The following is a 27500-nucleotide window of genomic DNA, read 5'->3' as shown; positions in this document are numbered from 1 at the left end:
ACACTGAAGAAGAAGAATTCGAGGGATTTGTGGATGAGGAATAACTTCATAAAGTGAGCTTTAAATGTTTATTGTGTGTGTTGTGTTGTGTGACATTAACATTTGAGCAACGTTGAGTTATTGATATATTGTTATTGCTCTGCACTATTTCGAGTGTCACTATATTGTGATTGCACTAACGTTTGATTTACCGTAACAGTATCACTGTTTTTTACGTGTTTATTGAATCAGGGAAAAGTCCCCCTCCACTATGTGATATAAATGTTGCACTACATGTTATACCTTGCTGTTGTTAAAAGATAAACAAAACACCACGTCACTGACTTTACCTCGGGGAAAATAATAAAACAGCTGTTTATTCATTTTGGGAGTGAACAGAGATGTCAGAACGCTGGTTTGTAATCTATTAATAAAGTTTGACTGACCTATCTGACTGTTTTGTTGACATTCCCTTTAGCACAGCTCCATCTAATAGATGCATAGGTGCGCCTTATAATCTGGTGCGCCTTATACATGAACAAAGTTTTGAAATATGCCATTCATTGAAGGTGAGCCTTATAATCCGGTGCGCCTTATAGTGCGGAAAATACGGTACTCTGTACTTAAGCAGTCTTTTCGAATTTTCACTTAAGTGATTATTTGTTCGACTACTTTTTACTCACACTTAAGTCATATTACTATAATGTAACAGTTCTCTGAAGTACAATTGTTGATAAAAATCATTATGCATTTATTAATTTGTTTATTATATTGGGTCTGGTGTGTGTGTGTGTGTGTGTGTGTGTGTGTGTGTGTGTGTGTGTGTGTGTGTGTGTGTGTGTGTGTGTGTGTGTGTGTGTGTGTGTGTGTGTGTGTGTGTGTGTGTGTGTGTGTGTGTGTGTGTGTGTGTGTGTGTGTGTGTGTGTGTGCTTATGTGTGTGGACTTAAGATAAAGTGCCAAGCTGGGAGACCTTATTTAAAGACCCTAAGCCCCAATTGAAATGACTAACACACAAATAACAACATTTAAGCATGCACAGCTGATCTTTCCACATATGCATGCAAAAGTGCACACAAACAACAACCATCCTAATAACCCACTAACTGTGACTCGGATATCCCACACATACTTCAAATGGTATGATGTTTGTATTACTGTAGGATTGTGCACATAAAATGGTTGGTTGAAGATTTCTAACGAACAGGCTGAAGACATAAAGTTACCAATAGTGGATAAATGAAGATGTATAGCACTCACCATCTGATTGGGTGGTGACAATGATGCTCTCTGAGGTGGGTCCAGATCCAAAGCGGTTGGCAGCCGAAACGCAAACCACATACTGTGTGAACTTATTGAGTCCCTCCATCTTGTAGTTGAGTCCACTGATGTTGACAATCTGAACACAGCATTCACAGGACTTTAGACATGTTCATACATTGACTAAGGCAATATACTTTTTTTGACTTGCTGAAGTACTGGTGACCAGGAATCCAACCCACATTAACTGCATTAACTATTGTGGTTATAAGTGCATTAACAATTACATAAGGGAAATAATGGCTGGCAGTTTACTAGTGCCGAGGTAAACTGCAATTGATCTTATGGGTCCGGTCCAACGACACATGTATCTGCATGCAGTTGTTTCAAGTGTTCAGTAATTGTAAGCACGAGGACATATAGGATGTGTACAAATTAGAATTTGCTTTCAAGTACAAACCCGTGATTGGAGGAATAAATTAACTTGGGGTGATTGCACATGGTTTAAGATAGTATGACGTGTCTCATGAGGCTGACCTGTTCCTTGCTTGATAAACTCTCGGTCCATAGAACCCTGTAGTTTATGATGGGTCCATTTGGGGCACTAGGAGGCTCCCAGTTGATCTGGATGGAAGTTGGAGAAAGAGCTTCAGCACGAAGTGATTCTATCCTGTTGGGAACCTGGACTGTAGATACAAACAACATAGTTTACAAACTGATCCCACAGACGTGTGTTATCTGTGTATATACAGTAAATAGTTATTTTTATGTTTAACCACAAGCTTGTACATAGAGTTCTCTGGTACAGTTCCCCAATGTTGCAGTCTGGTCATTGTGTCCATCACACCATGCTATCAATACCGTAACTATTCAAATTATTGTCTATATGCAGTTAACTTAGTCTCTTCAAATCTTAAAATGCAAATAAACATCTGAGTCTCTGAGTCTGAATGACTGTAGTTCTACTTGTCAAACTGTTGTGAAGTGAAGTGAAGTGAATTACATTTATATAGCGCTTTTTTTCAAGTGACTCGAAGCGCTTTACATTGTGAAACCCAATATCTAAGTTACATTTAAACCAGTGTGGGTGGCACTGGGAGCAGGTGGGTAAAGTGTCTTGCCCAAGGACACGACGGCAGTGACTAGGATGGCGGAAGCGGGGATCGAACCTGCAACCCTCAAGTTGCTGGCACGGCCGCTCTACCAACCGAGCTATACCGCCCCTGTTACTTCATCTACCTTTGTATGCACTTTAAAAATGTTTTGAATCAATGGTTGTTTACAATAAATATATTGTAAACAACCACGTGTGTATGTACACATTTCTAGAAAAAGAACAGTCAACTTTTTTTTTGTATTTTCAGAATGCTTGGGATTGTTTTTCTGTCTCCAAAGTTGTCACTACCGAAACATAGTATTCAGTTATGACAAAAAAATTTATGTTACCTGTTGATATTAGTGATTGTTTACTTTTTTTGTGTATAGATTTTTTTAAATTATTGAGTTTATTCATAAAAAATTCATTTAAATTTGTTTTTAAACTCATTTTCTTCAATTTATAAAATTCTTCAAAATCAATGTGCAATCTTTCTTTCTATAAAATTCAAGCCTAATCAGATTGATTTCAGAGTTAATGATTTATGAAATTTAACATATCAACAATAATATTATAATACTAGTTGAACCAATCAGTATTATAATATTTTACTTAATAACTCTATATACTCTATTGTTTGTAAACAACCAGTGTTTTGGTAGTGACTACACGTTTCAGTAGTGACCACTATTTTGTTTGCAAAGTTGTATCATATTCTCTCAACCGTATTCCTTAATATTAACTCATAACATGCTTGATGTTGGAATATTACAAACAAATATGTTATGATCAAAAAGATAATTTATTTTTGTACAAAACTGTTAATATCAGTTAAAAATAATAAGCCATGCGGGTTTAGTATTAAGAGAATAAGAACAATTTGACAAACATAACAGATTATGTTAGCATGTGTCAAGTAACAAGTTATACAACTCTGAGGTGAACGGCCATAAGATTAGCTAAAAAAGTTAGCAAGTGTCATGTACCAAGTTATATGACTCTGAAGTGTACGGCAGCAAAATAGGCTAAAAATTTTAAATGTAATGCTAACATGCAACTGTTAGACTGCTAAAATTGGTCCATGTCAAGTACCAAGTTAAAATTATGATTCATAAACGTACATTGTTGATCCTTAATCTATGGAGGATGAGCTACAAGTTTTAAAAGCTCTGCTAAGCAGATCCAGCTTTCTTGAAACACTAAGCATTCTGTATTGCTATGTGCTAAACAAAAAGTATAAACTACAAACATAATACAACTAGAGCTTTTTGTACAGTGTCTGCTCTTACTTCGATGTCGACTGATAGGATGTCCATATCTTCCTGTTTTTATGAAGAATTAATCATGATGCACATGAAGGGTTAACAACGAAAAGTCTCTCTGCAGACACTGTCTTCAGTTGTGTGTGTTTGTCTCCATAATTGAATGTCACAGATGAACAACTTCTAGATTTATGGCTAAATCCTCCAAATATCCAGATGAGAGGCATGATTTATAATCTAGAATAACTCTGACGAGCCGAGACGCGATGATGCGGGATCAGCAGGACATTGCAGCCAGCTCACAGTAAAGCAGCAGAGGGAAACTGAGCTGTGTATTATCAATGCGCCGCAAAAAAATAGTCCTAGTCACAAAAAAATGAATCACAGTTCAAGAATGTCATTAATCTGAATACAAAATTAATTACTTGACAGCCCTAATATATAAAGTATATATTTCTAAGATTTTGAAAAAATATCTAATACTTCCATTTACACCAAGTCCTCTATAATTAGAGCATTTACTGTAAACACAAATAAACATTGCTTTTTGTATCTTACGATCTGGTTTGGTTATGATCGTCAAGGGAGTGGAGCTTTCTCCTGGTCCGACATCATTGTAAGCCATGACTCTGAAGCTGTAGCTCTCCTCAGGCTTCAGGTTGGAAACAGTCAGCTCCAAAGACTCGGGCTCTGACACGTTTACCGACCTCTCCCTGTTGCAAGAAAAACACAGATTTTTAATTAAACGTACTATAATTGTTTTGATTCATTTATTCAAATATAGTTGATGGTTTTTTTCATTTAGGGATTTGGTAAATTCAGCATTTAGGCTGTTGAAGACTAAGTATTCCATTTTCTATGTTAACAAATCGCCGCATTAAAAAGAAAGACACATTATTATTTTTGCAACAATGCAGATAGATAATCAGGGGTATAATCTGCCTGATCCCCCAGTAACTACCGATAATCCTCAAATTACGGTGGTACTGCAGCCGTTAATCACCACTGCAGAGATGAGACAAAACCAGCTGCAGAAGAGATTGTTTCCAGAGCAGTGTCAAACTGCACAACTATTTTCACCAGTCAGCATTGAAAAACAAGTTTATCTTTGCAATTAACTAAATCATTCTGGGCCATTTGTGCTTAAAGTAAAATTGTAGTTTAAATGTATTTTGGATTATATTCATGTTAAATCATTGAAATAGTGACATTAATTGAGTGGCTTATTAGCATTTTGGTTATCGTGACTGAAGCCAATTGTAGCAGTGGTTGTCATTGTCACAAACATCAAAGCTTTATATGGGCGATTCTAAGTCATATAAAGTGTTGTTTTAGGTTAATATCTGATGTAATTTTTAACATTTGTAAAATGTTTGAGATTCCGTTGCATTTTAGAAAAGACCAAATGCAATTATGTCACAGAAATACAGGATGATCTTAGGGCCTAATCTACAAAAATTGTGCGTGTATTAAAAGATAGCACACTCAAAGCTGATCTACTTAGCTTGTGCACTGAGGATTGCCTTTTTTAAGTGAGCAAAATGGAGAGCCCAATCCATTTGAGATGTCACTCTTCATTAATATGCAGAATATACGATGACTATTCAAATGGTAAATGGGTTATACTTGTATAGCGCTTTTCTACCTTCAAGGTACTCAAAGCGCTTTTGACACTATTTCCACATTCACACACACATTCACCAACTGATGGCGGGAGCTGCCATGCAAGGCCCTAACCACGACCCATCAGAAGCAAGGGTGAAGTGTCTTGCTCAAGGACACAACGGACGTGACGAGGCTGGTAGTAGGTGGAGATTGAACCAGGAACCCTCAGGTTGCTGGCACGGCCACTTTCCCAACCGCGCCACGCCGTCCCCGTTAGAATGAAGATAAACTGTTCTGCGGCCAACATTTTGAATCTTCAGTATGTTTTGTTGGGAATGTTTGCGTAAACAAAAAATATATCTGTTCTTGTAAACTATTGGCAAAATTCCCCCCAAAAAGTGCAGTTCCACTTTTAAGCGTCTGATTAAAACAAATTCAATTGATTTTTTGTGGTGTCTGCTTTCTCTTATTATAATGGCATTTATGTGTTTCATAAAGGTTGGAGATATACAGTATGAAAAATGTCTTGCAATACCCATTTTCTTGCATCTGGATAATCCAGACACACCATCACAACACTGCATCAGCTCCCAGAGCACACCTTCACCGTGCTAAAAGTACGTTCTGTTGTCAAGATCACACTTCAATACAACCTAGAAAAGGTGGTACGTATTATAAGCCACAGGTTGGAGCATATTCTGCCATAAATGTGGAGGGAAAATAGTGTATCCATGGTGACAGCCGGTATGCACGCAATAGCCTAATTTAAATAGACACTGTGCATCACTTTCTTACTCATTAACAATTGTACATGCAGCCATCATAGCCCACTAATAGTACACACACTATCTGTTTCTCAGCGGTGGTCGATTAACCTGACTTTTGCTAGATCCTTGTAGTTTGCTGAGCTCCACACAAGGGTCTGGGCTAGAAGGCATTGCAAACTTCTTCCAGATAACAAAAAATAATGTGTTTCTCATTGTATCCCATTTGGGTCGAGTTTTTTCTTGCCCTGATGTGGGATCTGAGCCGAGGATGTCGCTTGGGAAGCCCTTTGAGACACTTGTGATTTAGGGCTATAAAATATATCAACTTTGATTGATTGATTAATTGATGATTCAAGTTACAAGAGATAAGGAGACGGGCTCCTGGTACCCTAGCACCTCCAAATCCCTCAGATCTAGACTCCAAATATCCCAGAACAAGCTAGTCAGATTACTTCTAGACCTCCACCCCAGATCACACCTCACTCCTACCCACTTCTCCAAAGTGGGCTGGCTCAGGGTGGAGGACAGAGTAAAACAACTTGCACTGAGCCTAGTCTATAAAATCCGCTACACCTCCCTGATACCGAAGTACATGTCAAACTACTTCCTTAACGTAAATGACCGCCATAACCACAACACCAGAGGGAGCTCCACTAACCACGTTAAACCCAGATTCCGAACTAACAAAGGTCTTAACTCATTCTCTTTCTATGCCACATCAATATGGAATGCACTCCCAACAGGTGTAAATGAAAGGGCATCTCTATTCTCCTTCAAAACCGCACTAAAAGAAACCCTAAACTAACACCCTCCCTTCCACATAATACCTCTTCGGATTGTAAACAATCAAATGTAGACACGTTTTCTTATACTTTCTGATCTCTCTCTCTATGTCCACTACTTGCTGTACAAATCCTACCAAGTCAGTCCGACACTGTTTCAATATCCATTTCTCTGATGATGCAATTGTTGATGCTGATTGTTGATGACTGAAGTGTTGATACCAACCAAACCTAACCCCCCCCCCCCCCCCCCCCCCATATCCCACACCCCGGATTGTAAATAATGTAAATAATTCAATGTATATACTCTGATGATTATCTTGTGTGATGACGGTATTATGATGTTAGTGTATATTTGATAGTATATATCTGTATCATGAATCAATTTAAGTCAGGGGTGTCCAAAGTGCGGGCCATTTGCGGCCCGCAGCTAATTGTTTACCGGCCCGCGACACATTCTGGAAATAAAAAAATAAAAAAAACATTACAAAAAGTGAAATGAGTTGCAATGTTGACACAAAGCTGCCATGCAGGCTGTTTTTTTCTTTTGTCTATCTTTATTTTTCTTTTTTTGCCATTGCTCCAAAAAAAAATCAATGTTATAATTAATTATTGACCTATTCAAGGCTCCTTTCTTTGACAAAAGAGCATAAAAACAAACAAAATAATAGTTGAAATGTAAAATCGACAGATATACAGTTGATCTTGTAACTTAAGTGTTGAAAGTAAAAAAAAAACTAATAAAAATATATCACTTTATGAGTGGAGCACCTTGTGGATCCCAAATATATTTAATGGGATTTTATTTATCTTTTCACTGTGATTACTCAAAAATAATAATGAATTAAAATCAATGGTGTCCTGCATTATTGATCTTTTTAAGGCTCTAATTACTTCATCAAACATTGCTTTCGGAATGTTTTGGGCAGTGGGGGAAATACTGCATATTTCAGTTTTATTATAAAACACAAAGTTGTCTTTGACAGAAAAGGCATAAAACCTTTTTGGTTTTTTTAACTTTACATCAACCTGAAGTTGATATACTGTAGAGATACTGTAAGCGTTAAATTTAAAAAAATACAATAATAATTTGACTTGTTTTTAACATTTTAATGACTTAGACCCTGTATGGTACCCGAGAGCCCTGAAGGTTAAAAAAACAAAAAACAAATCCATATATTTTGTTACGGTTTGAAAATGAAAAATATCAAAATGGCCCCCGCATGCTTTAATTTTTCCGTGTGCGGCCCTCAGTGGAAAAAGGTTGGACACCTCTGATTTAAGTTTTTCAACTTAAACAAGTTGAAAAACTTATTTGGGTGTTACCATTTAGTGGTCAATTGTACGGAATATGTACTTCACTGTGCAATCTACTAATACACGTTTCAATCAATCAATCAAGGCTTGCGGGTGCTTTGATTTCAGCTTCTGTACATACTCACACGCAGTGTCAGCCGAGTGAGGGATGTACACAGTTATCACAATACCATATGAAAACACACTCAGAATGTAATAAGGTCTAACCCTGAGTGCCAGTAGCTTAATGTCCATGCTACATAGCTGTTCTCGAACAGTGATGTGATTAGGATTACACCATTTGTTATCCACAAACACCGTCAGCCCGCCGCCTTTCTTCATACGGCTCTCAGCCAATATCTGGTCCGCGCAAATGAGTAAGAATTCATCTAGGGAGACGATGTGTCGGTATTTATTCATTCAGCCAGAACTCCAGGAAACACATGATGCTTCTCTCTTTATTTTCGCACTGCAACATTGTCAGCGCTGTCAGCTTTTTTGGAGAGGAAAACCGAACATTTCCCATGACAACCAATGGTAAACAAGGTTTAAACCTCCACTTTCTCTTTCGATGCTTCACGCCAGCTCTGCAGCCTCGTCTTTCCCTCCGTATCTCCACTTGAATCTCTGGTTTCTCCACGTGGACTCCGGTGTGGGAGAGAGTTAGCAACTGGTCTATGGTGTAAACAATTGAGCCATGACAAAAAGGTTGCCCAGAGGCAGATTCAAAAAGTCCACAAAAAAGTATTAAAAAAGTAGCAAAAAAGGGTCACCCTTCGTTGCACGAATCCCAAAAGGGCTTAAACAAAAATGAAAAAACACATGAAAACAAGAGGGAAACATTAAAGAACACAAAGGAGACTACCAAAGAGCACAGAGCTACCAACAGGCTGCCACTCCAGCGGCGCCATCTTGAAAAATAATGTGTTGCTATTGCATCCCTCATTTGCTTGAGGTTACAGTAACCTACCAAATCATATTTCTCCTAATCTAATCTACTTTAAAACATTACCACACACTGTGCACGGCCATTTTTTAATGCAGTTTTACCTTTGAATAAACTTAATAATAATAATAATAATACCTGAGATTTATATAGCGCTTTTCTAAGTACCCAAAGTCGCTTTACATGTTTGAGTTTGAGTTTGAGTTTGAGTTTATTTCGAACATGCAAGCATACAACATGATACATCACAATTTCAGTTTCTTTTCAACATGTTCGAAAAGGAGTAGGAAGAAGCAGAGCTTATTTAATCCTACCCCTTTTCTTTACATAACAGTTGCAAAACTTTTTGTTCACTTCCTGTTCACAATTTTTTCACAATAAACTCCATAAGTAATCACAATAAAAATAAATAAATAAATAATAGTAAGAATGTAATAATAATAATTGGTGAAGTAAGTCATATTTCATATGATGAGATAAGTAAGATTACTTTAAGAATGAATGAATGGATGGATGAAATAAATTGAGAATGTTTGTCATGGTTCTTCTTCTTTGTACTTTGTAAACACTTTAAGTTTGAAGAGTTTCTTGAAGTGTATCATATTAGTACATTGTTTGATTGCTTTGCTTAATCCATTCCATAATTTAATTCCACATACTGATATACTGAAGGTCTTAAGTGTTGTACGTGCAAACAAATGTTTTAAATTACGTTTTTCTCTAAGATTATATTTCTCCTCTTTTTTTTGAGAAGAATTGTTGTATATTCTTGGGTAGCAGGTTATAGTTTGCTTTGTGCATAATTTTAGCAGTTTGCAAATTCACTATGTCATGGAATTTCAGTATTTTTGATTCAATAAATAAAGGGTTTGTATGTTCTCTATATCCAACATTATGTATTATTCTAACTGATCTTTTTTGTAACACCGTTAATGAATGAAGTGTACTTTTGTAATTATTTCCCCATATTTCTACACAGTAGCTCAGACATGGTAACACTAGTGAGCAGTAGAGAATATGAAGGGATTTTTGGTCTAGAACATGTTTTGCTTTATTCATTATTGACGTGTTTCTTGCAACTTTATGTTGTATATTTTTTACGTGAGATTTCCAGTTCAATTTATCATCAATCATTATACCTAGAAATTTGGTTTCGTTTACTCTTTCATTTTCTATTCCGTCTATTTGTATTTGTGTTTGACTTTCTCTTCTACTGTTACCAAATAGCATTATTTTAGTTTTACTAAGATTCAACGATAGTCTGTTTTTGTCAAACCATCTTTTTAATTTGTTAATTTCTTCTGTTATTATTTGTATTATCTCCTGTGTGTTCTCTCCTGAACAAAACGCTGTTGTATCATCCGCAAATAATACTAACTTTAAATCTTTTGTAACTTTACAAATGTCATTTATATAGAGATTGAATAATTTAGGTCCTAGTATTGATCCCTGAGGTACACCACAGGATATATTTAGCGTTGTAGACGTGTGTTCGCCTAGCTTCACGTATTGTTTCCTGTTCGTTAGATAACTTCTTATCCAGTTTAAGACTAACCCTCTGATGCCATATCGTTCTAGTTTTTTGATTAAAATATTGTGATTAATTGTGTCAAATGCTTTAGTTAGATCCATAAAAACCGCTGCCGCACATTTTTTACTATCTATTGCATTGGTAATTTCTTCTGTAATTTCAATTAAAGCCATTGAAGTTGAAACATTAGCTCTGTATCCATATTGGTTCTCTTCGAGTATTCTATTTTTATTTATGAAACTTTCTAATCTGTTATTGAACAGTTTTTCAATGATTTTAGAAAATTGTGGAAGTAGAGAAACAGGTCTATAATTTGTAAATTGATGTTTGTCTCCAGTCTTATAAATTGGTGCAACTTTAGCTATTTTCATTTTGTTTGGAAATGTACCTGTTTGAAATGATAGGTTACTAATATACATTAATGGTCCTGAGATCTCTTCAATAACCTTTTTTATCGTTTCCATATCAATTCCGTTACAATCAGTTGAAGTCTTAGATTTACATTTTTTCACGATTGTAACTATTTCCTCCTGTGTCACATTACTGAGGAACATGGAGTTGGGATTTCGCTCTATGGTATCATTATAGTCCTCAATTGGAACTGGGTTTGGAAACCTTTCTTCCAATTTTGGTCCAATATTTACAAAATAATTATTGAAGCTTTCAACTACTTCCTTTATGTTGTCATTTTTTTTATTTTCATCTAAAAAGTATTGAGGGTAGTCCCTCTTAGTTCCATTTTTAATAATGCTATTGAGGATGCCCCATGTTGCTCTCATATTATTTTTTGTTCCTGTCCAATAATTCACTGTAATATTCTTTTCTACATGATCGTAGTATGTCTGTTAACTTGTTTTTATACTTTTTGTACTTAATTTCTGCCTCTATAGTTCTTTGTGCTATAAATGTTCTATATAGTGTATTCTTCTTCTTACAAGCATTTTTTAATCCTTTTGTCATCCATGGTTGATTATTCTTTCTCTGCTTGTTACTGAGTTGTATCCATGGACAATGTTTGTCATAAAGTATTATGAACTTGTTTAAGAAATGTTCATATGCTTCATCAACCTCTTTTTCATTATACACATTGTCCCAATCTTGCTTTTGTAGCTCAATTTTGAAGGCAGTCATCCTCTTCTCTGTGCATAGTCTTCGAAATGTCCTTTTGTCTTCCATGTTCTTCTTGTAGTTTCCATCATATATTGTAAAAACTGGCAGATGATCACTAACGTCGCTTATAAGTAGACCACTTGTAGTGTTATTATCAAAATCATTGGTAAAAATATTATCAATAAGCGTGGCACATTGTCCTGTGATTCTACTTGGCTTTGTGATTTTAGGAAATAGACTGATGCTGTACATTGTATCAATGAAGTCATCAATAGACTTTTGCTTGTTGGGGTTCAATAAGTCAATATTAAAGTCACCACATAAGAACATTATTCTTTGACCATTGTCCATGTAAGTTGCCTTGACCCATTCTTCAAATGTTTCTATACTTGACTTAGGTGATCTATATATACAACTGATGAATATGTTTTTGCTTTTTTCCTGACATATTTCAATGGTTATACATTCTAAGATATTATCTATGGCAAATGACATGTTTTTTACCACTTTGTAGTTCAGGTTCTTCATCACGTACACAGCTACTCCTCCTCCATTTTTGTTGGTTCTGTTGATGTAGTTTAGTTCATATCCCTCCAGATCAAAATCTATTCCTTTTTTATCATCAATCCATGTTTCTGTGACAGCAATCACTTTGAAGGGTTCGTTGATGTGTTCCAAAAAGTTCTTAATGTTGTTGTAATTTGCATACAAGCTTCTACTATTAAAATGAATAATTGACAATTTGTTATCACATTCAATGTTGCTATTATATTGATCATCTGTATAATAAAAACAACTATTACTGATGTGGGAGAAAAAATGTGTATCTGGATCTATATCATTTTCCAAATCCTGGTTTTTGTGATCTTTGTTGCAGAAATTTTTTAGTTCCATATTTTCTTGTTCAACAAACTTTGATGTTGTTTCAATAATCTCTATAAGTGTAGGTGGATGCAATCCTGAATCTAGGTCCTCTTGTTTAGTCGTCCCTTGGAACATAGTAGTGCCGATGCTGAATTTAGGTGCTTGTTTTCTGTCAGAGTCCATTATCATCGTTGTTGTGGTAGCTGTGTAAACTTTCAAAATTGTCCAGGTCCTTGATGTCATGGACAACAATTACTCTTGCTTCTGGACTTCCATTCAGCTTGATGTAGATTTTACAGTTGGCGCTCCAAGTTCCCTGGATTTTTCCCTGCCTTCTCAAGTCGCGTGCTTTCTTGGCGATTCCAGCATTACGTTTTGTGAGATGCTCATTCATGTACACATTTGTTCCCTTCAGCTTCTTTCCCTGTCTCAGCAATGCCATTTTAGATTTTCTGTTTACGAGTTTCACGAGCACGACTGGAGTGGCGTTGTTGTTTCTTCCCTTCAGTGGGATGCATGTTTCGATGGTATTAATGTCAATTTCAATTTATTTTGATTGCAGAAAGTTGACCACTTGCTGTTCTGCTGAGACCATATCCATTCCATCTGGTTCACCTTCATTATTCACAGCTTTCGCATAGGATCTTGGTTTAATTCGGTGCCCAGTCACGATGATATCATTCATTCGTTTATCCTGATCCATTTCATCTATGATGTTCCTCAGCATGTTGTTGTCTTCTTGAAGGATCTTCATTTGTTTGCTCATTTCAGTGGCTTCTTTATTTCTGGAGTTGTTCTCTTTTTTCATTTCTTTAATTTCTTCTTTCATTTCTTTCATATCCTCTTTCCATCCATCCTTCAATTCTTCCAATTTTTCTATCATTTCTTCTTTAAATTCCTGGAGTATTTTTTGTAGTATCCCTTCTTGAATCCCATCATGTCCTGTGCCCAGCCTCAAATCAGTCTTTCCAGTCAATCCTTTAACTTTTGGCATCGCGGCAGTCACTGACGTCAGCGCCTCTTATGTCTTAAGGGCAGTTACTTCTTTAGCGACTTGCGGCACTTTTAACTTGTTTTTTCAACAATTTCGTACCTTGCGCTGTTCAGAGATCAATTGGAGGTGTCAGCCTGTCAACTTATATCACTCTGCGACGTCGGGATCACTTTAAAACAGCTGTAAACTCGCCGTAACTTTTGGTTGCTAGGCAACCGCTTTGAACTGCGGGAGGCGCCTTTGGCTTGAGGCTAACGGCTCTTCCACTCGCCTTATTTCAGCGTATCAGTGCCTCTCAACTGACCAAAATCAGATCGAAGATGCCAGGTGACTCTCCTGTGGCTGTGATCGCAAATCAGTGGTCAAATCAGTGGTCAAATCAGTGGTCCAAATCTTCAGACTTAACAAAAACTCCGGTAGCAGAAGCTGAGCTTTTTTTCTTAAAAACCCATCATTCATTCACACCTGGTGTGAAACTTACATCACTGTTGAAAAAAAGCCCCTACCTGCCTGTCGTGCAGGATGATCCGCTGCACTAAACAGTCATATTTACACATCTTCTTAATCATGTATAATCGTCTTGCATCATAAATATTTAGAGACTTAAAATGTAATGCATTAGGAATAAACATCAATCAATCCCCTCCTGTTGATGTTGATTATGCCTGTAATCAGATTACAAATAAATGTACTATAAAAAATGCTATCCTAGTGCAAATAGTTTTTTCTAATGAGTTCCCAGCTATGAAGAATGACTCCCACTCCCACTTAAATTGGGACTGTTTAACGAATTAACTAATGTTTTTAATTACAAAAAAATACTGCATGAACACTGCATTAACACAGATTAATCATGCATTTTTTTGGTCTGCACATGCTCCTTTACCTTAACCGTGAATCACCTGAAAGGAGACACAGTATGGAAGTATTATTGTAGCAAAACAATGGGCAAATGTGTATCTCGAACCAGAGGTGTGGACTCGAGTCACATGACTTGGACTCGAGTCAGACTCGAGTCATGAATTTGATGACTTTAGACTCGACTTGACAAAATGTAAAGAGACTTGCAACTCGACTTAGATTTTAACATCAATGACTTGTGACTTCACTTGGACTTGAGGCTTTTGACTTGACATGACTTGCTACTTTCCCCAAAACCCAAACCTTAAAAAGTTATTTGAGAGCGCTCCGTATCTTTCATTTTATACGTCTGTGTCTATAAGCGTGTGTGCTGCTTGTCAGCGTGTGTGCTGTCAGTACAACAGCCAATCAAATTAGATCTACGTTGTTTTCATCACACAGCTCTCATCCAATCCAATTGCAGGACAACCAATGAACAAGAGTTGTCAAACAATGCGGCAGTGAGAAACAATTATGCCAAAGTTGGTTTCGTTCGGGTATAAAAACTACTACTTGGTCAACAAAAAACAAATTGCCGTATGCAAATCACGCAGTTCGAATATTACAGACGGAGACGCAACAACTTCCAACTTCGTTCGACATTTGAAGTTGCACAAAGAAGGGTAAGTTTTGAATGTAAGATAACGTTTATTGGCTAAGTAACATGACTTTTATTTGCTGTGTAGTTAAATCAGTGAGGCTGTAAACTCACTGCTAACGTTATAACCATAGACATCTTATAAGGGTACGCGGCATTGAGCGCTACTGCCTACTGGCGCAGACGAGACGCAGAGCCGCCATCTTGGAGTGGTGATCCGCTCCACTCAGTGCAATTAATTTGGCAGGAGCAATGAACTGTCAGCAAATTTAGTTCATCTTACCTCACTGAATACCACTGATTTTCACGCGTTTTTTTGTCATACGTGTAGCTATGATAACGGACACATGTTTTGGCGTTTTTATTACTTATAGTTTGCTTAACAGTAATAGAATATTCTTATACGCTATAAATGACCAGACGTCCGAGATCAAAACTGGGAATATAATCCCAGAGAAGGGGTGAAAAAAACGGTCAGCTATTTTTAAGTTGAAGAAACAATATGATTAGATTATATATACATGCGTATATCCTACATAAACAATGTATGAATACATTAGATATCTATATATTTTAAGGACCTATAGACTGTAACTCTGTTGCTGCAGCAGCAGAGAGTTTATTCTGTCTTGACACTTTGTATTGATATTTTGTATTACATTATTCCCTTAAATGATAATGTTAACAGTGATTGTTTTATATCTATTTTTTTATGTATGTCGCTTTGGATAAAAGCGTCTGCCAAATACTTAAACATATATAAACACCTGAAAGTCTTTATATCAGCTAAAACCACCAATCTGTTTCACTGGATTCAAAATAAAACCAAATGCTGTCTTACCCAACAATGTTAGTATTTGAATATTGTTACTTGAAGACTTATTCCTGGTTACAATTATACTGTTAAGAAAGTATTGTCTTATACTTTGCCTAAAATGAGAATGCATCATAATCAGTGGCGGCTGGTGAATTTTGTTTTAGGTGGGGCTGAAAGTTTGTAAACCAAACCCCTGTAGGGGTGTCATCCTCCCCCAGAATATTTCTTTGTGATTCTCACATACAAATATTGAAGATCCTTCTCAACTTTGTGGTAATGTTATTTTCATAAAATACAACCAATAGTATGTTAATGTTTGTTTTTGCAAATGTGTTTATTCCGTAAAAGAATGAGTTAAATGTTTAAAATTGTTTAAACTATTAAAATGACTGGTTAATAGTGCTATTATGAATTGCAATGTCAGCACCATTTTTTTTCCTGCAATTTCAAATGCACTTGTTTTAATAAATAAATACAGCGTTTTAAAAGCATACACAATCTGTGTAAAAATATTAGTCTGTGGTTAAAAGGACTTGAAAGGACTCGAAACTCAAAATGCAGGACTTGGGACTTGACTTGAGACTTTCTAGTCTTGACTTTGGACTTGACTCGGGACTTGCCTGTCTTGACTCGGGACTTGACTCGAGACTTGAGGGCAAAGACTTGAGACTTACTTGTGACTTGCAAAGCAATGACTTGGTCCCACCTCTGTCTCGAACTATGTCTATGTATTCAAAACGACATGTCCATGTTCAGATTTGTGTGTGTGTGTAAAAAAATATATATATGTGCATCCGTGTTGCGATTTGTGTGTGTGGGTAAAAAAAAAAAATGTGTGCGTGTGTTCTGCAATCTGTATGTGTATAAAATATTTGCCTGTAACTTGATCTTTTATTTGCCTCTACTCGTAGTCGGCACCGATAACTTAATGCTCTTAACAAGGCTGAAGTTACCTTCCGATTAGAATGGTGGGCGATATTGATAGCCGATAACATAATGATACGTTTTAATTGCAATGTCATTGTCATTGAATAATTGTGTCAGAATAATGCCAAAAACAACATTTTTTAATTTCTTGAGAAGGCAATTCATTTATTTTATAAATTGAAGACATTGTTCAAGCCATAATAACCTGATGTTGATCAATCACATGTCTCTCACCATGCAGTGACTGTTTGAAATCACACATTCCAGTTATACATTGCTTTTTTTTTTTTTGTCCTGTCCAGCTTCTCAGGCAAATCATATAGCAGATGTAGATGCCCATATCGGCTGTTCATATTTACTTTACAAAAGAGAAGTGTGGGATACTTCTCTTGTTGCCTTATTTGTATTTGACTTTATTAAATGTATTTATATTATCATTTAGTTCAGCCGGGCCGGAGCAGGAGGTGATAGACAGAGAAAAAAAGGAAGACAGAGGGGGGAATTGTGGGGACAAGAGGGGGATTAGACAGAGAGACAAAAACAACAACAGCAAACACAACAACAACAACAATAGAGCAACATCAGCAAATACAACATGTACAAATATGATGGTAAAAGTAATAGCAAATAAGCAGTTAGCGAAAAAAAATATAATACAGAAATGACAATGAGCATTATTACACTACAAATGGAGCAATACAAATACCAATAGAAATAGTGCTATTGATAATGAACAATACCAATACTTTACCTTTATTATCAACAATACAGTTGTTCAAATGCAACAATACATATACGTAATGATAACTTGAGATACGAAAGAATGCAGAAAAATGGAGGGGAAGAAAGAGAAGCAACCTACATTAACCTTGTAGATTGTTATAGTAACAATAGGTTAAGCTTTGTCAGTGTTATACCCAGTTTACCCTAGGGCAACAACATTAATATATGTTTGATGAAACGTGATTATGTGCATAAGTGTATGTGTGCATATGTACTTGTATATGTACAGTATGTGTATATGTGTGTTTGTACAGTGAATGTATATGTACAGCATGTGTATACAGTATGTGTGTTTGTACAGTGAATGTATATGTACAGTATGTGTATATGTGTGTTTGTACAGTGAATGTATATGTACAGTATGTGTATGTGTGTTTGTACAGTGAATGTATATGTACAGTATGTGTATACAGTATGTGTGTATGTACAGTGAATGTATACGTACAGTATGTGTATATGTGTTTGTACAGTGAGTGTATATGTACAGTATGTGTATATGTATGTTTGTACAGTGAATGTATATGTACAGTATGTGTATGTTTGTATAATGAATGTGCGTGTGGATGTACGAACTTTGAGTGTGTAAATATGTACTGTATTTGTATATGTATGTGGGAGCGTAGGTACCTATGTATGTGTGTATGTATGTATGTGAGTATATGTGAATTTGCATGTACAATACATTTGACTCCCAGTGTGTGCGGGAGCCAGAGTACGGCCCCAGCCTCCCCGAGAGCCCAACCCACAAACAGTAGGTGTGGTGCCCAGGGAACCAGGGACCACCGCCCCCACGCAGCCAAGCTGGACAGCGACAGAAACCCCAGAGCCCGGCCCACCATGCCGCCCACAAGGGCCAGCAGCAGGCCGCAGACAGACGCACCCGGCAGAGGACAAGGCACGAGAAAAGCAGGGGACATCCAGACCCCAAGCCAGCGAGAGACCACACCCCACACGGGCAGAAAGGCGGGACCCCCTGCAACCGGACGGGAAGACTGCCCCCGCCCCACCGGCAACCGGGCCCCCATGAGCCCCCCCCCCACCCCCGGGGAGCGCGGCGAGGCCAGCCCCCGGCCACCCCACCCAAGTCGGCCGCCACAGGACCACCCAGCACGGGGCCACGGGAACCACCCACCCCACCCGCAGGGACCCCAACGATGGAGGTGGAACAACCAGCAACCGCCCCACCAGTTATACATTGCTGAAAATGCATCTCACAGCAATCTGGGCATATTTAAAAAATAAATAATTTCCTTTAATTTTAAAGTTACATTACATAAAACCATAGACCAGGGGTGGGCAATTAATTTTTACCGGGGCCGCATAAGCAACCCGAGCACTGCTGGAGGGCCACACGACAATATTTCAATTAAATTTTGCTCAATATTATTTTTTATATACCGTAAGATAAATAATAATGATAATAATAATAAAAATTAATAATAATAATAATAATAATAATTTAATTTAACCTAACTTAACTTTATACAAAAGCAGATTGCTTTTGAGGGTTTTATTTTTAACACTGTTTTACACAACACTTCCTGATGTATATTATACAATGCAAAAATGTCAACTTCTGCACAGGGTTAATTTCAGTCACTTTATCCTGCATTATCCAACATGTTTCCCCGTCAGATTTGGACAACCATCTGTTGTTAAAAATCGTTTTTAATCATATATATTTTGTATTGTTTTTTATATTGGTATTATATGTAATTATTTTTTTCTTTTTATTCAGTCAGTGGTGGAGCTAAGGATAATATTTGAATATTGTTTTTAATATTGTTGTGCAGCACTTTGGAAACATTTTGTTGTTAAATGTGCTATATAAATAAAGTGGATTGGATTGGATTGTCACACCTGCCAGCTGGTCCCATTTCAGTCCTAACGTGTCCAAACACGCATTTACCTATGTGAACAAGTCATTACCTGTGGTTGTCTCTTTAATTGACTGCATGGCTGCCAGCTACTCCGTGATTTGAAAGTCGGCAGTTATCCACGTAAGAAGATGAGCAGCTGGGCGGTGTCACGTACATCGCAGCTCTCATCCAAAGCCAGCGAAAAACAGTCAGTCTCCGGGCATACAGCGCAACAGAGTCCAATAAGCACTCCTTAATAAACTCTCCGTCAGAAAACGCCTCACTTTTTCTGGTGCTTTTGTGAGAAATTACGAAACTTGTCCTGACAGCTGCATCTCTGGGGGTGTGAAATATGGCAAAAAGTCTTTGTTGGGTTTGCAGTTTTACCATCAACGCATCAGCCTCCCTTGCGCGCGCTTCATCAGACAGATTCCGGTATTTTCCCTCGTGCTTTGTCGTGTAGTGGCAATTCAAATGATATTCTTTAAACACAGCAAGCTGTGTACCAAAAAATAAGCACACGGCTTTACCTTTAATTTCTGTAAAGAAATACTTGGCAGTCCATGTCTTGTTGAAAACACGGCATTCGTCATTAACTTTTCTCTTTTCAGCGTCTCATCACTTGTCGCTGTGCACCTCCACTCACAGGTTACACCCGGACATACGCCCATAAATAACACTTTTCAAAATAAAAGCAGCACAGTTGTATTGCGCGCACGACATAGATGTTTTTTAAACTTTATTTTGTCATTTGTGATTGCGCTGTTCAATTCACTCACAATCGCACACGCGCATATGTCAACACGGAAGTAATACAAATGACGCTTTTCAAAACAAAAGCAGCACCGTTGTATTGCACACTCGACATAGATACTTTTTAAAATGTATTTTGTAATTTATGATTGGCCTCACGCGGGCCGGACAGGGATGCACAAAAGGCCGGATGCGGCCCGCGGCCCGCAGAATCCCCAGGTCTGCCATAGACCATACTCAGTGGGGCATGTCATCGGTCCGATTTGTATGTTTTTATTTTGAGTGTAGGGGGTTTGCAGTTGCTCGCCGAGTGCTATAATCCATGTTTTCCTACAATTTTATCATGACATGATATTTGACATGTGCTCTGACGGCCATAATGCTCATATGTTTGATATTGTGTGGCATATGATATTGGCACTTGTTTGTTTGAGAAGCTCTCCATGGTGCTCACCACATAGTGAAAAAGGGTTTATGTGCATTCATTTCATTTTCACAAATAGAATATATATTTCACAAATCACATATTATGCTATTTTTAATTATCTTTACGGCCTGTGGGACAATCTAGTTCAGATTTGAGAACGTTAAGTACCGTAGTTTTTAATCTCGAACTGAAGTAATAATGTGGTCTACATGGGAAAAAAAAGAAAATAATTGTATTCATTTATTACATTTAAACAAATAGATAAAAAGTCTCACAAACCTTAAACATTGCTATTGTGAATGTCTACACAGAATTTATTATAATAGTTTTGCTACATTGTTATTTTTTTGTTTTTCAGCACTGTTGACTAAATGTTTCCATGATCGATTATCAATATTGACCACCACTTGAATCAGAACCCAAGTTCAGCCTCGTGAACACAATAGGGTGGTAGGCAACTTCTAATGGTAAGTACAGGCAAATGAAAGGCAAAGTCACAGACAAATATGTTATACATGTAGAGCAGGGCTATTCAACTATGTAATTAAGAGAACCACAGTTTCAAGAGACCAATGGTTCAGGGGCCGAACATCGAAAATTGGATGTTTCGTCAACAAGTTCCTCTGCAGCTTATATTACTTTGAGACTGGGTTTACTTAATTGCAAAATAAACACATTGACTTTCACACTGCATTGCCAAATAAATTAATTATTCTGCCCTCGCTACTTACTCCCAGCGTGCATTTAGACAGACAGTTACAGCATGAAGAAACAGATGCTGCAGAAGTTTTGTTGAGGATTTATAATCCTTCTTTTGAATTATTTTCCTTCCTCGGTTTTATTTCTTCCTTCATTTAGGTTTGTAAGATCAAGATAGGCTGCCTGAGGAAACCCGTGGTGCAACGCACAGGGCCAGTACCTTGTACGGCCCTGATGAGACGGAGGAGGACCCAGGCACGGACATTCCCCACAGTGCCTGGAACCTCCAAGCACCACCGGCGCAACCCTGGGGCAGACCGTCGGAGGGGGGATGCGTGGCGTGGAGCGCTAACTGGACACAAGTCGAGGGACTGATCACCCTCGGCTGGGTCGCCCGGGAGAGGGTGTTTGATTAAGACCCGAAACACCCTATGACCCCGGGAGAATCACTGATGATGTGTCCAGGTTGCACCGTAAGGTGTATTATGAAACCGACTGAAAATATAAACATGAAACATTATAGGCATATAACATAAATTTTGTGTTTTACATACAGTAAATACTGTCCAGTGTGTAATATACATAAATGAAGTAAAAGGTTTAGTGTTAATCCATCCATCCATATTTTACCGCTTGTCCCGTTCAGGGTCGCGGAGGGTGCTAGAGCATATCTCAACTGCATTCGAGCGGAAGGCGGTGTACACTCCGGACAAGTTGCCACCTCATCGCAGGGCCATTTAGTGTATCATTATCGCTCTACTGGTCAAATTTAGCACTACATGTATTAAATGCTTTGATTGCCAAAGTTACTCTCAGACAGGACCACAAATACAAAAGACATCAAGAAGTCAGCAATTTCAATACAAAACAAACACAATATATTTTAGCACACTGTCCATTTACAAAGATCTGACCAAGTTTCGTGATGAAGCTGAGACGTGTGGATTTCTACCGTTGTTGCTGTTTGTCTTGGAACACTGTGTCCAGTGTTTAAAAGGACCAAAAGGAAACAATGACTCGAGCACTGGCATCCATACTTTGTCCAGTCGTTGTTAAAAGTCAGATTTTCGCAATTTATTTGTATTTATTTCAGGATTGATAGTGCCATCTTCTTCTACTCACCCCACTGCTGCTTCATTGTGACAAATATGCCTCACTGTTGCCCTCTGCGGGGTGGCGGGAGTACTGCATACACGAGCAACCCTGTTTTGAATGGTTTCATCAAGTCTATTTGGGTGATGTTCGGCACGCCGGATGTGGCCCAAGGACCGCCAGTTGAATAGGCCTGATGTAGATAAGAGATTGCTGCATGCACATGCAGCGGCTCTGCTCTGCATTGTGTATCGATTTTCCCATGCTGCCACTGCTCCGAGCGGGGCGCAAACCCGCGTAACTCGATTGAGAAGTTAGTGTGCTCGCCACTAGGCCAAAAGTCCAAGCTCCTAACCCAACGGTTACTAACGTACACCTGGCGCAGCCACTGCGGTTGGCCCGTTACACTCACCACCCGAAACCTCACTCACTCTCATCCGGGTCACGGCACTATTGTAGCGGATCTTCCCTTACTGTCACCGCTCTGAGCAGGGCCCGAATCCCCGATGCCCGGTTCGAATTGAGGGATAAATGCGCTAGCCACTAGGCCAAAAGCTCGATCTGCTAGCCAAGTGGCTAGCAAACTCTTTTTAAGTTGTCAGGGAGTGAGGTTTACCAACGTACACATAGCCCAGCCACCCTGGCTGGCCTCCATTACACACACACACAGATTTGCACAGTTGAGCACCGACATATTTCTTTTTTTTTACACACACACACAAATCGCAACACAGACACACATTTTTGATTACACAGACAGAGATATACAATTGTTAATTGTTTTACAACAATAATATTTCCATAGTGCAGGTTTCTGTATGGTTAGTGGTCAGGTCAATGCATAAGTCAGTGCAAAGATGGCTGTGGAGAGTCGGACTTGTGTGTTCCGTTACGCATTTCACTTCAAAATAAACCCAGCCAGGATTTAAAGATCGCGTTACAAGTTTTATGGAAAAAAAATCAAGTAAAGCATTTTTAAAATTTGTGTGTGTGTGACAATCTGTCAATTACATTTTATTCATGTCAAAATTTAATAGAAGAATACAACTTTTTTTAAAGTAATTTCCATTATGCAAGCAATTTACTGCAATTAATCATGATCAATCAAAATGACCAAGTGTGATTAATCTGTTTAAAATTTTAATTGTTAGACAGTACTATTTTAAATGCAACACAACAGTAGTCATCAAGCAATTCAGAGAGTCATTTTGTAATTTGATTACTATCAAAGTTCGGTAACACTTTAGTATGTGGAACATATTTCACCATTAATTAGTTGCTTATTAACATGCAAATTAGTAACATATTGGCTCTTAATTAGTCATTATTAAGTACTTATTAATGCCTTATTCTGCAATGGCCTTATTATACAACCAGTAAGCCATTAACTAAGAGTCTTCCCTCAATAACCTCAGAATTATCGCTTATTAGTAACCCTAACCCTAACCCGTATATGTTCCCCTAGTGTCCAAATAACTCTAAATTAAGTCTTTGTTACTTAGAATATGTTCCCCATACTAATAAGCAACTAATTAATGGTGAATATGTTCCCCATACTAAAGTATTACCCAAAGTTCTTAGCAATGACAAAACCATCTTTATCGCCCGCTGTGATTTTTCAACCGACAAACCTCTTTCTCTTATTTAGTTTTTTTCCCTTACTGTAAGCCTTTACGACTGACATATTCTCTGTTGTTTTATAGAGAAAACTCTTTAGTCCTTCCTGATGCTTAGAATTCAAAAACACTGCAGGCTGGTCAGTCCCTCAGGTAACAAAGCTTGAAAGCTTGGATTTAAAAGCATTCAGCTGGAGCTTGGACTGTCAGAGGTTACCATTTAACATCAGCGGGGGACTTGACAATGTCACCCAGAGGGTTTTTACTAAGCGTTCAGAACTGCTGTGCGCAGCCGAGCCGTAATAAAAGGCTAAAACTACAACCTCTGACGGTGTTAGCATACAACACTTACACCATCTATTCTTCAGCAGCATTCTTACACATATTGGACTTGTATACTTTCAAGGCCATAGTGCCGAATCAACTACTTTTGATGAACCAAAACATTGGTGCATTCCTGCACCAATGTGAAATTTCCCAAACCAGACATTTAAATCTGATAGATACCCTTTTACGGTAATAAACACCTTTGTCTGGCCCTTTGTTTACTGATTTACTATGTCATCTAAGGAAAGTGATTAACAACAAAACCACATGTCAGCACAACAGTGAAGTGGAGGAGATACTAGAGCTAGGTCAAGAACTAATCCATCGAAGCTAACTCTTCCAACCCTCATGCTGGTGAACATCCATTCTCTGGATAGGAAGATGGACCATATACTGGGCAGTAGTACCTCAACTTATGAGCACTTTGCATTCCACGACAGCTCGCAACTCAAAACACTCGTATCTCAAATCAGAGCTGCCCAATGAAATAAATTTGAATTAATTTAATTGGATGGTGGCGGATGGTGTTCTGCTGACCTCGACTGCAGATGTTGTGGATCGGTGGAGGGAATACTTTGAAGACCTCCTCAATCCCACCGACACGTCTTCCTATGAGAAAGCAGAGCTTGGGGAATCTGTGGTGGGCTCTCCTATTTCTGGGGCTGAGGTTGCTGAGGTAGTTAAAAAGCTCCTCGGTGGCAAGGCCCCGGGGGTGGATGAGATCCGCCCGGAGTTCCTTAAGGCTCTTGATGCTGTGGGGCTGTCTTGGTTGATAAGATTCTGCAGCATCGCGTGGACATCGGGGGCGGTACCTCTGGATAGGCAGACCGGGGTGGTGGTTCCTCTCTTTGAGAAGGGGAACCGCAGGGTGTGTTCCAACTATCGTGGGATCACACTCCTCAGCCTTCCCGGTAAGGTCTATACAGGTGTACTGGAGAAGAGGCTACGCCGTATAGTCGAACCTCGGGTTCAGGAGGAACAGTGTGGTTTTCGTCCTGGTCGTGGAACTGTGGACCAGCTCTATACTCTCGGCAGGGTCCTTGAGGGTGCATGGGAGTTTGCCCAACCAGTCTACATGTGCTTTGTGGACTTGGAGAAGGCATTCAACCGTGTCCCTGGGGTCCTGTGGGGAGTGCTCAGAGAGTATGGGGTATCGGACTGTCTGATTGTGGCTGTCCGCTCCCTGTATGATCAGTGTCAGAGCTTGGTCCGCATTGCCGGCAGTAAGTCGGACACGTTTCCAGTGAGTGTTGGACTCCGCCAAGGCTGCCCTTTGTCACCGATTCTGTTCATAACTTTTATGGACAGAATTTCTAGGCGCAGTCAAGGCGTTGAGGGGATCCGGTTTGGTGGCTGCAGGATTAGGTCTCTGCTGTTTGCAGATGATGTGGTCCTGATGGCTTCATCTGGCCAGGATCTTCAGCTCTCACTGGATCGGTTCGCAGCCGAGTGTGAAGCGACTGGGATGAGAATCAGCACCTCCAAGTCCGAGTCCATGGTTCTCACCCGGAAAAGGGTAGAGTGCCATCTCCGGGTTGGGGAGGAGACCCTGCCCCAAGTGGAGGAGTTCAAGTACCTAGGAGTCTTGTTCACGAGTGAGGGAAAAGTGGACCATGAGATCGACAGGCGGATCGGTGCGGCATCTTCAGTAATGCGGACGCTGTATCGATCCATTGTGGTGAAGAAGGAGCTGAGCCGGAAGGCAAAGCGCTCAATTTACCGGTCGATCTACGTTCTCATCCTCACCTATGGTCATGAGCTTTGGGTTATGACCGAAAGGACAAGATCACGGGTGCAGGCGGCCGAAATGAGTTTCATCCGCCGGGTGGCGGGGCTCTCCCTTAGAGATAGGGTGAGAAGCTCTGCCATCCGGGGGGAGCTCAAAGTAAAGCCACTGCTCCTCCACATCGAGAGGAGCCAGATGAGGTGGTTCGGGCATCGGGTCAGGATACCACCCGAACGCCTCCCTTGGGAGGTGTTTAGGGCACGTCCAACCGGTAGGAGGCCAGGGGGAAGACCCAGGACACATTGGGAAGACTATGTCTCCCAGCTGGCCTGGGAACGCCTCGGGATCCCCCAGGAGGAGCTGGACGAAGTGGCTGGGGAGAGGAAAGTCTGGGCTTCCCTGCTTAGGCTGCTGCCCCCGCGACCCATCCCGGATAAGCGGAAGAAGATGGATGGATGGATGGATGGATGATAATTTAATTGGTGCCTGGCCCTACCAAAACAGCACAAATGCCTTTTTGAAAAGAACCACTTACAGATAAAACATTGTTTGAAAAACATTACAATAGCACATACTACAAACAACTACAGTAGTTTTTTTTTAAATAATATTACATATTGTTAACCACTTACCTTGGGGGGCAGACTTTTGTAGGCATTTATGACAAGCTGCTTCTCCGGCGTGTAACAATAGGAACGAGGAAATCGTTGTTTATGTTGCGCACAACATTTTTTGAGTCACGCACAGGTGGGGTCAGAATTAACAAGCAATATGTATGTTTGTGTACCAAAGGTAATGCTTGACCATACAGTTTGTTGAGCCAGGGGACAGTGCACATTGAAATATGTTAAAAACAGCACTGGTAGCTGTTCTATATTTTCATGGATACATGTCACAGCTGCCAATTTGCGCTAAAGACCTCTCTGACCACCACCAAACATTCATCCACATTCATACACCAGTGTAAGTAGCACTGGGAACAATGTAGGTGAAGTGTCTTGTCCAAGGACCCAACAGTCATGACCAGGATGGTGGACGCTGGATTCTTATAATGAACCCTCAAGTTTCTGGACAACCGTTCTACCATCCGAGCCACGCAGCTGTCTCTAGAAGACTAACACACCCGCACCATAATTCTGCAAATCCAAGCATTCAAAACTATTTTGCACAACAACTGGAAAGAAGGCTGCAGTTGCTTGGAGTGGGCACTGGTACATGTATCTAGATCTTAGACTTCCTCAGTGGGAAAAAGCACACTGTCTGTTACAATCCGCAACAACCTCAAACACCATTGTAGTGAGTGGGTATCGCTTCAGCGGTGTGCTCTGAGTCCACTCTTATTCATGTTGTACACGTTTGAATATAAATCAGTGTGCTGCTATTAATAATATAATAATAGTTGCTAATGACACTACAGTTGTGGCTCTTATCAGTAAAGGTGTGTCCCAGTGGTTGTCCAGGAATGACCGCGTCCAATTTTTAAAAC

At 39.1% G+C, this 27500-nt stretch overlaps 1 protein-coding gene across 1 annotated transcript in view; it reads right to left on the bottom strand.

Annotated features, from left to right (window-relative positions):
- dcc (DCC netrin 1 receptor) overlaps positions 1–27500 on the bottom strand; it is a 563221-nt gene that overhangs the window by 311517 nt on the left and 224204 nt on the right. Inside the window, exons 8-10 of the mRNA XM_062031404.1 lie at positions 4154–4308; positions 1775–1923; positions 1238–1376 (exon numbers count right to left, since the gene is read on the bottom strand). Coding sequence (XP_061887388.1) covers positions 1238–1376; positions 1775–1923; positions 4154–4308 — 443 coding nt within the window. The remainder of the gene's footprint in view (positions 1–1237; positions 1377–1774; positions 1924–4153; positions 4309–27500) is intronic.

The sequence above is a fragment of the Entelurus aequoreus genome, linkage group LG21 (genome assembly GCF_033978785.1).
Source record: "Entelurus aequoreus isolate RoL-2023_Sb linkage group LG21, RoL_Eaeq_v1.1, whole genome shotgun sequence".
Lineage (NCBI taxonomy): Eukaryota > Metazoa > Chordata > Actinopteri > Syngnathiformes > Syngnathidae > Entelurus > Entelurus aequoreus.
Note: the sequence above shows the minus strand (reverse complement) of the source record. Positions and strands in the feature narration are given on the sequence as shown.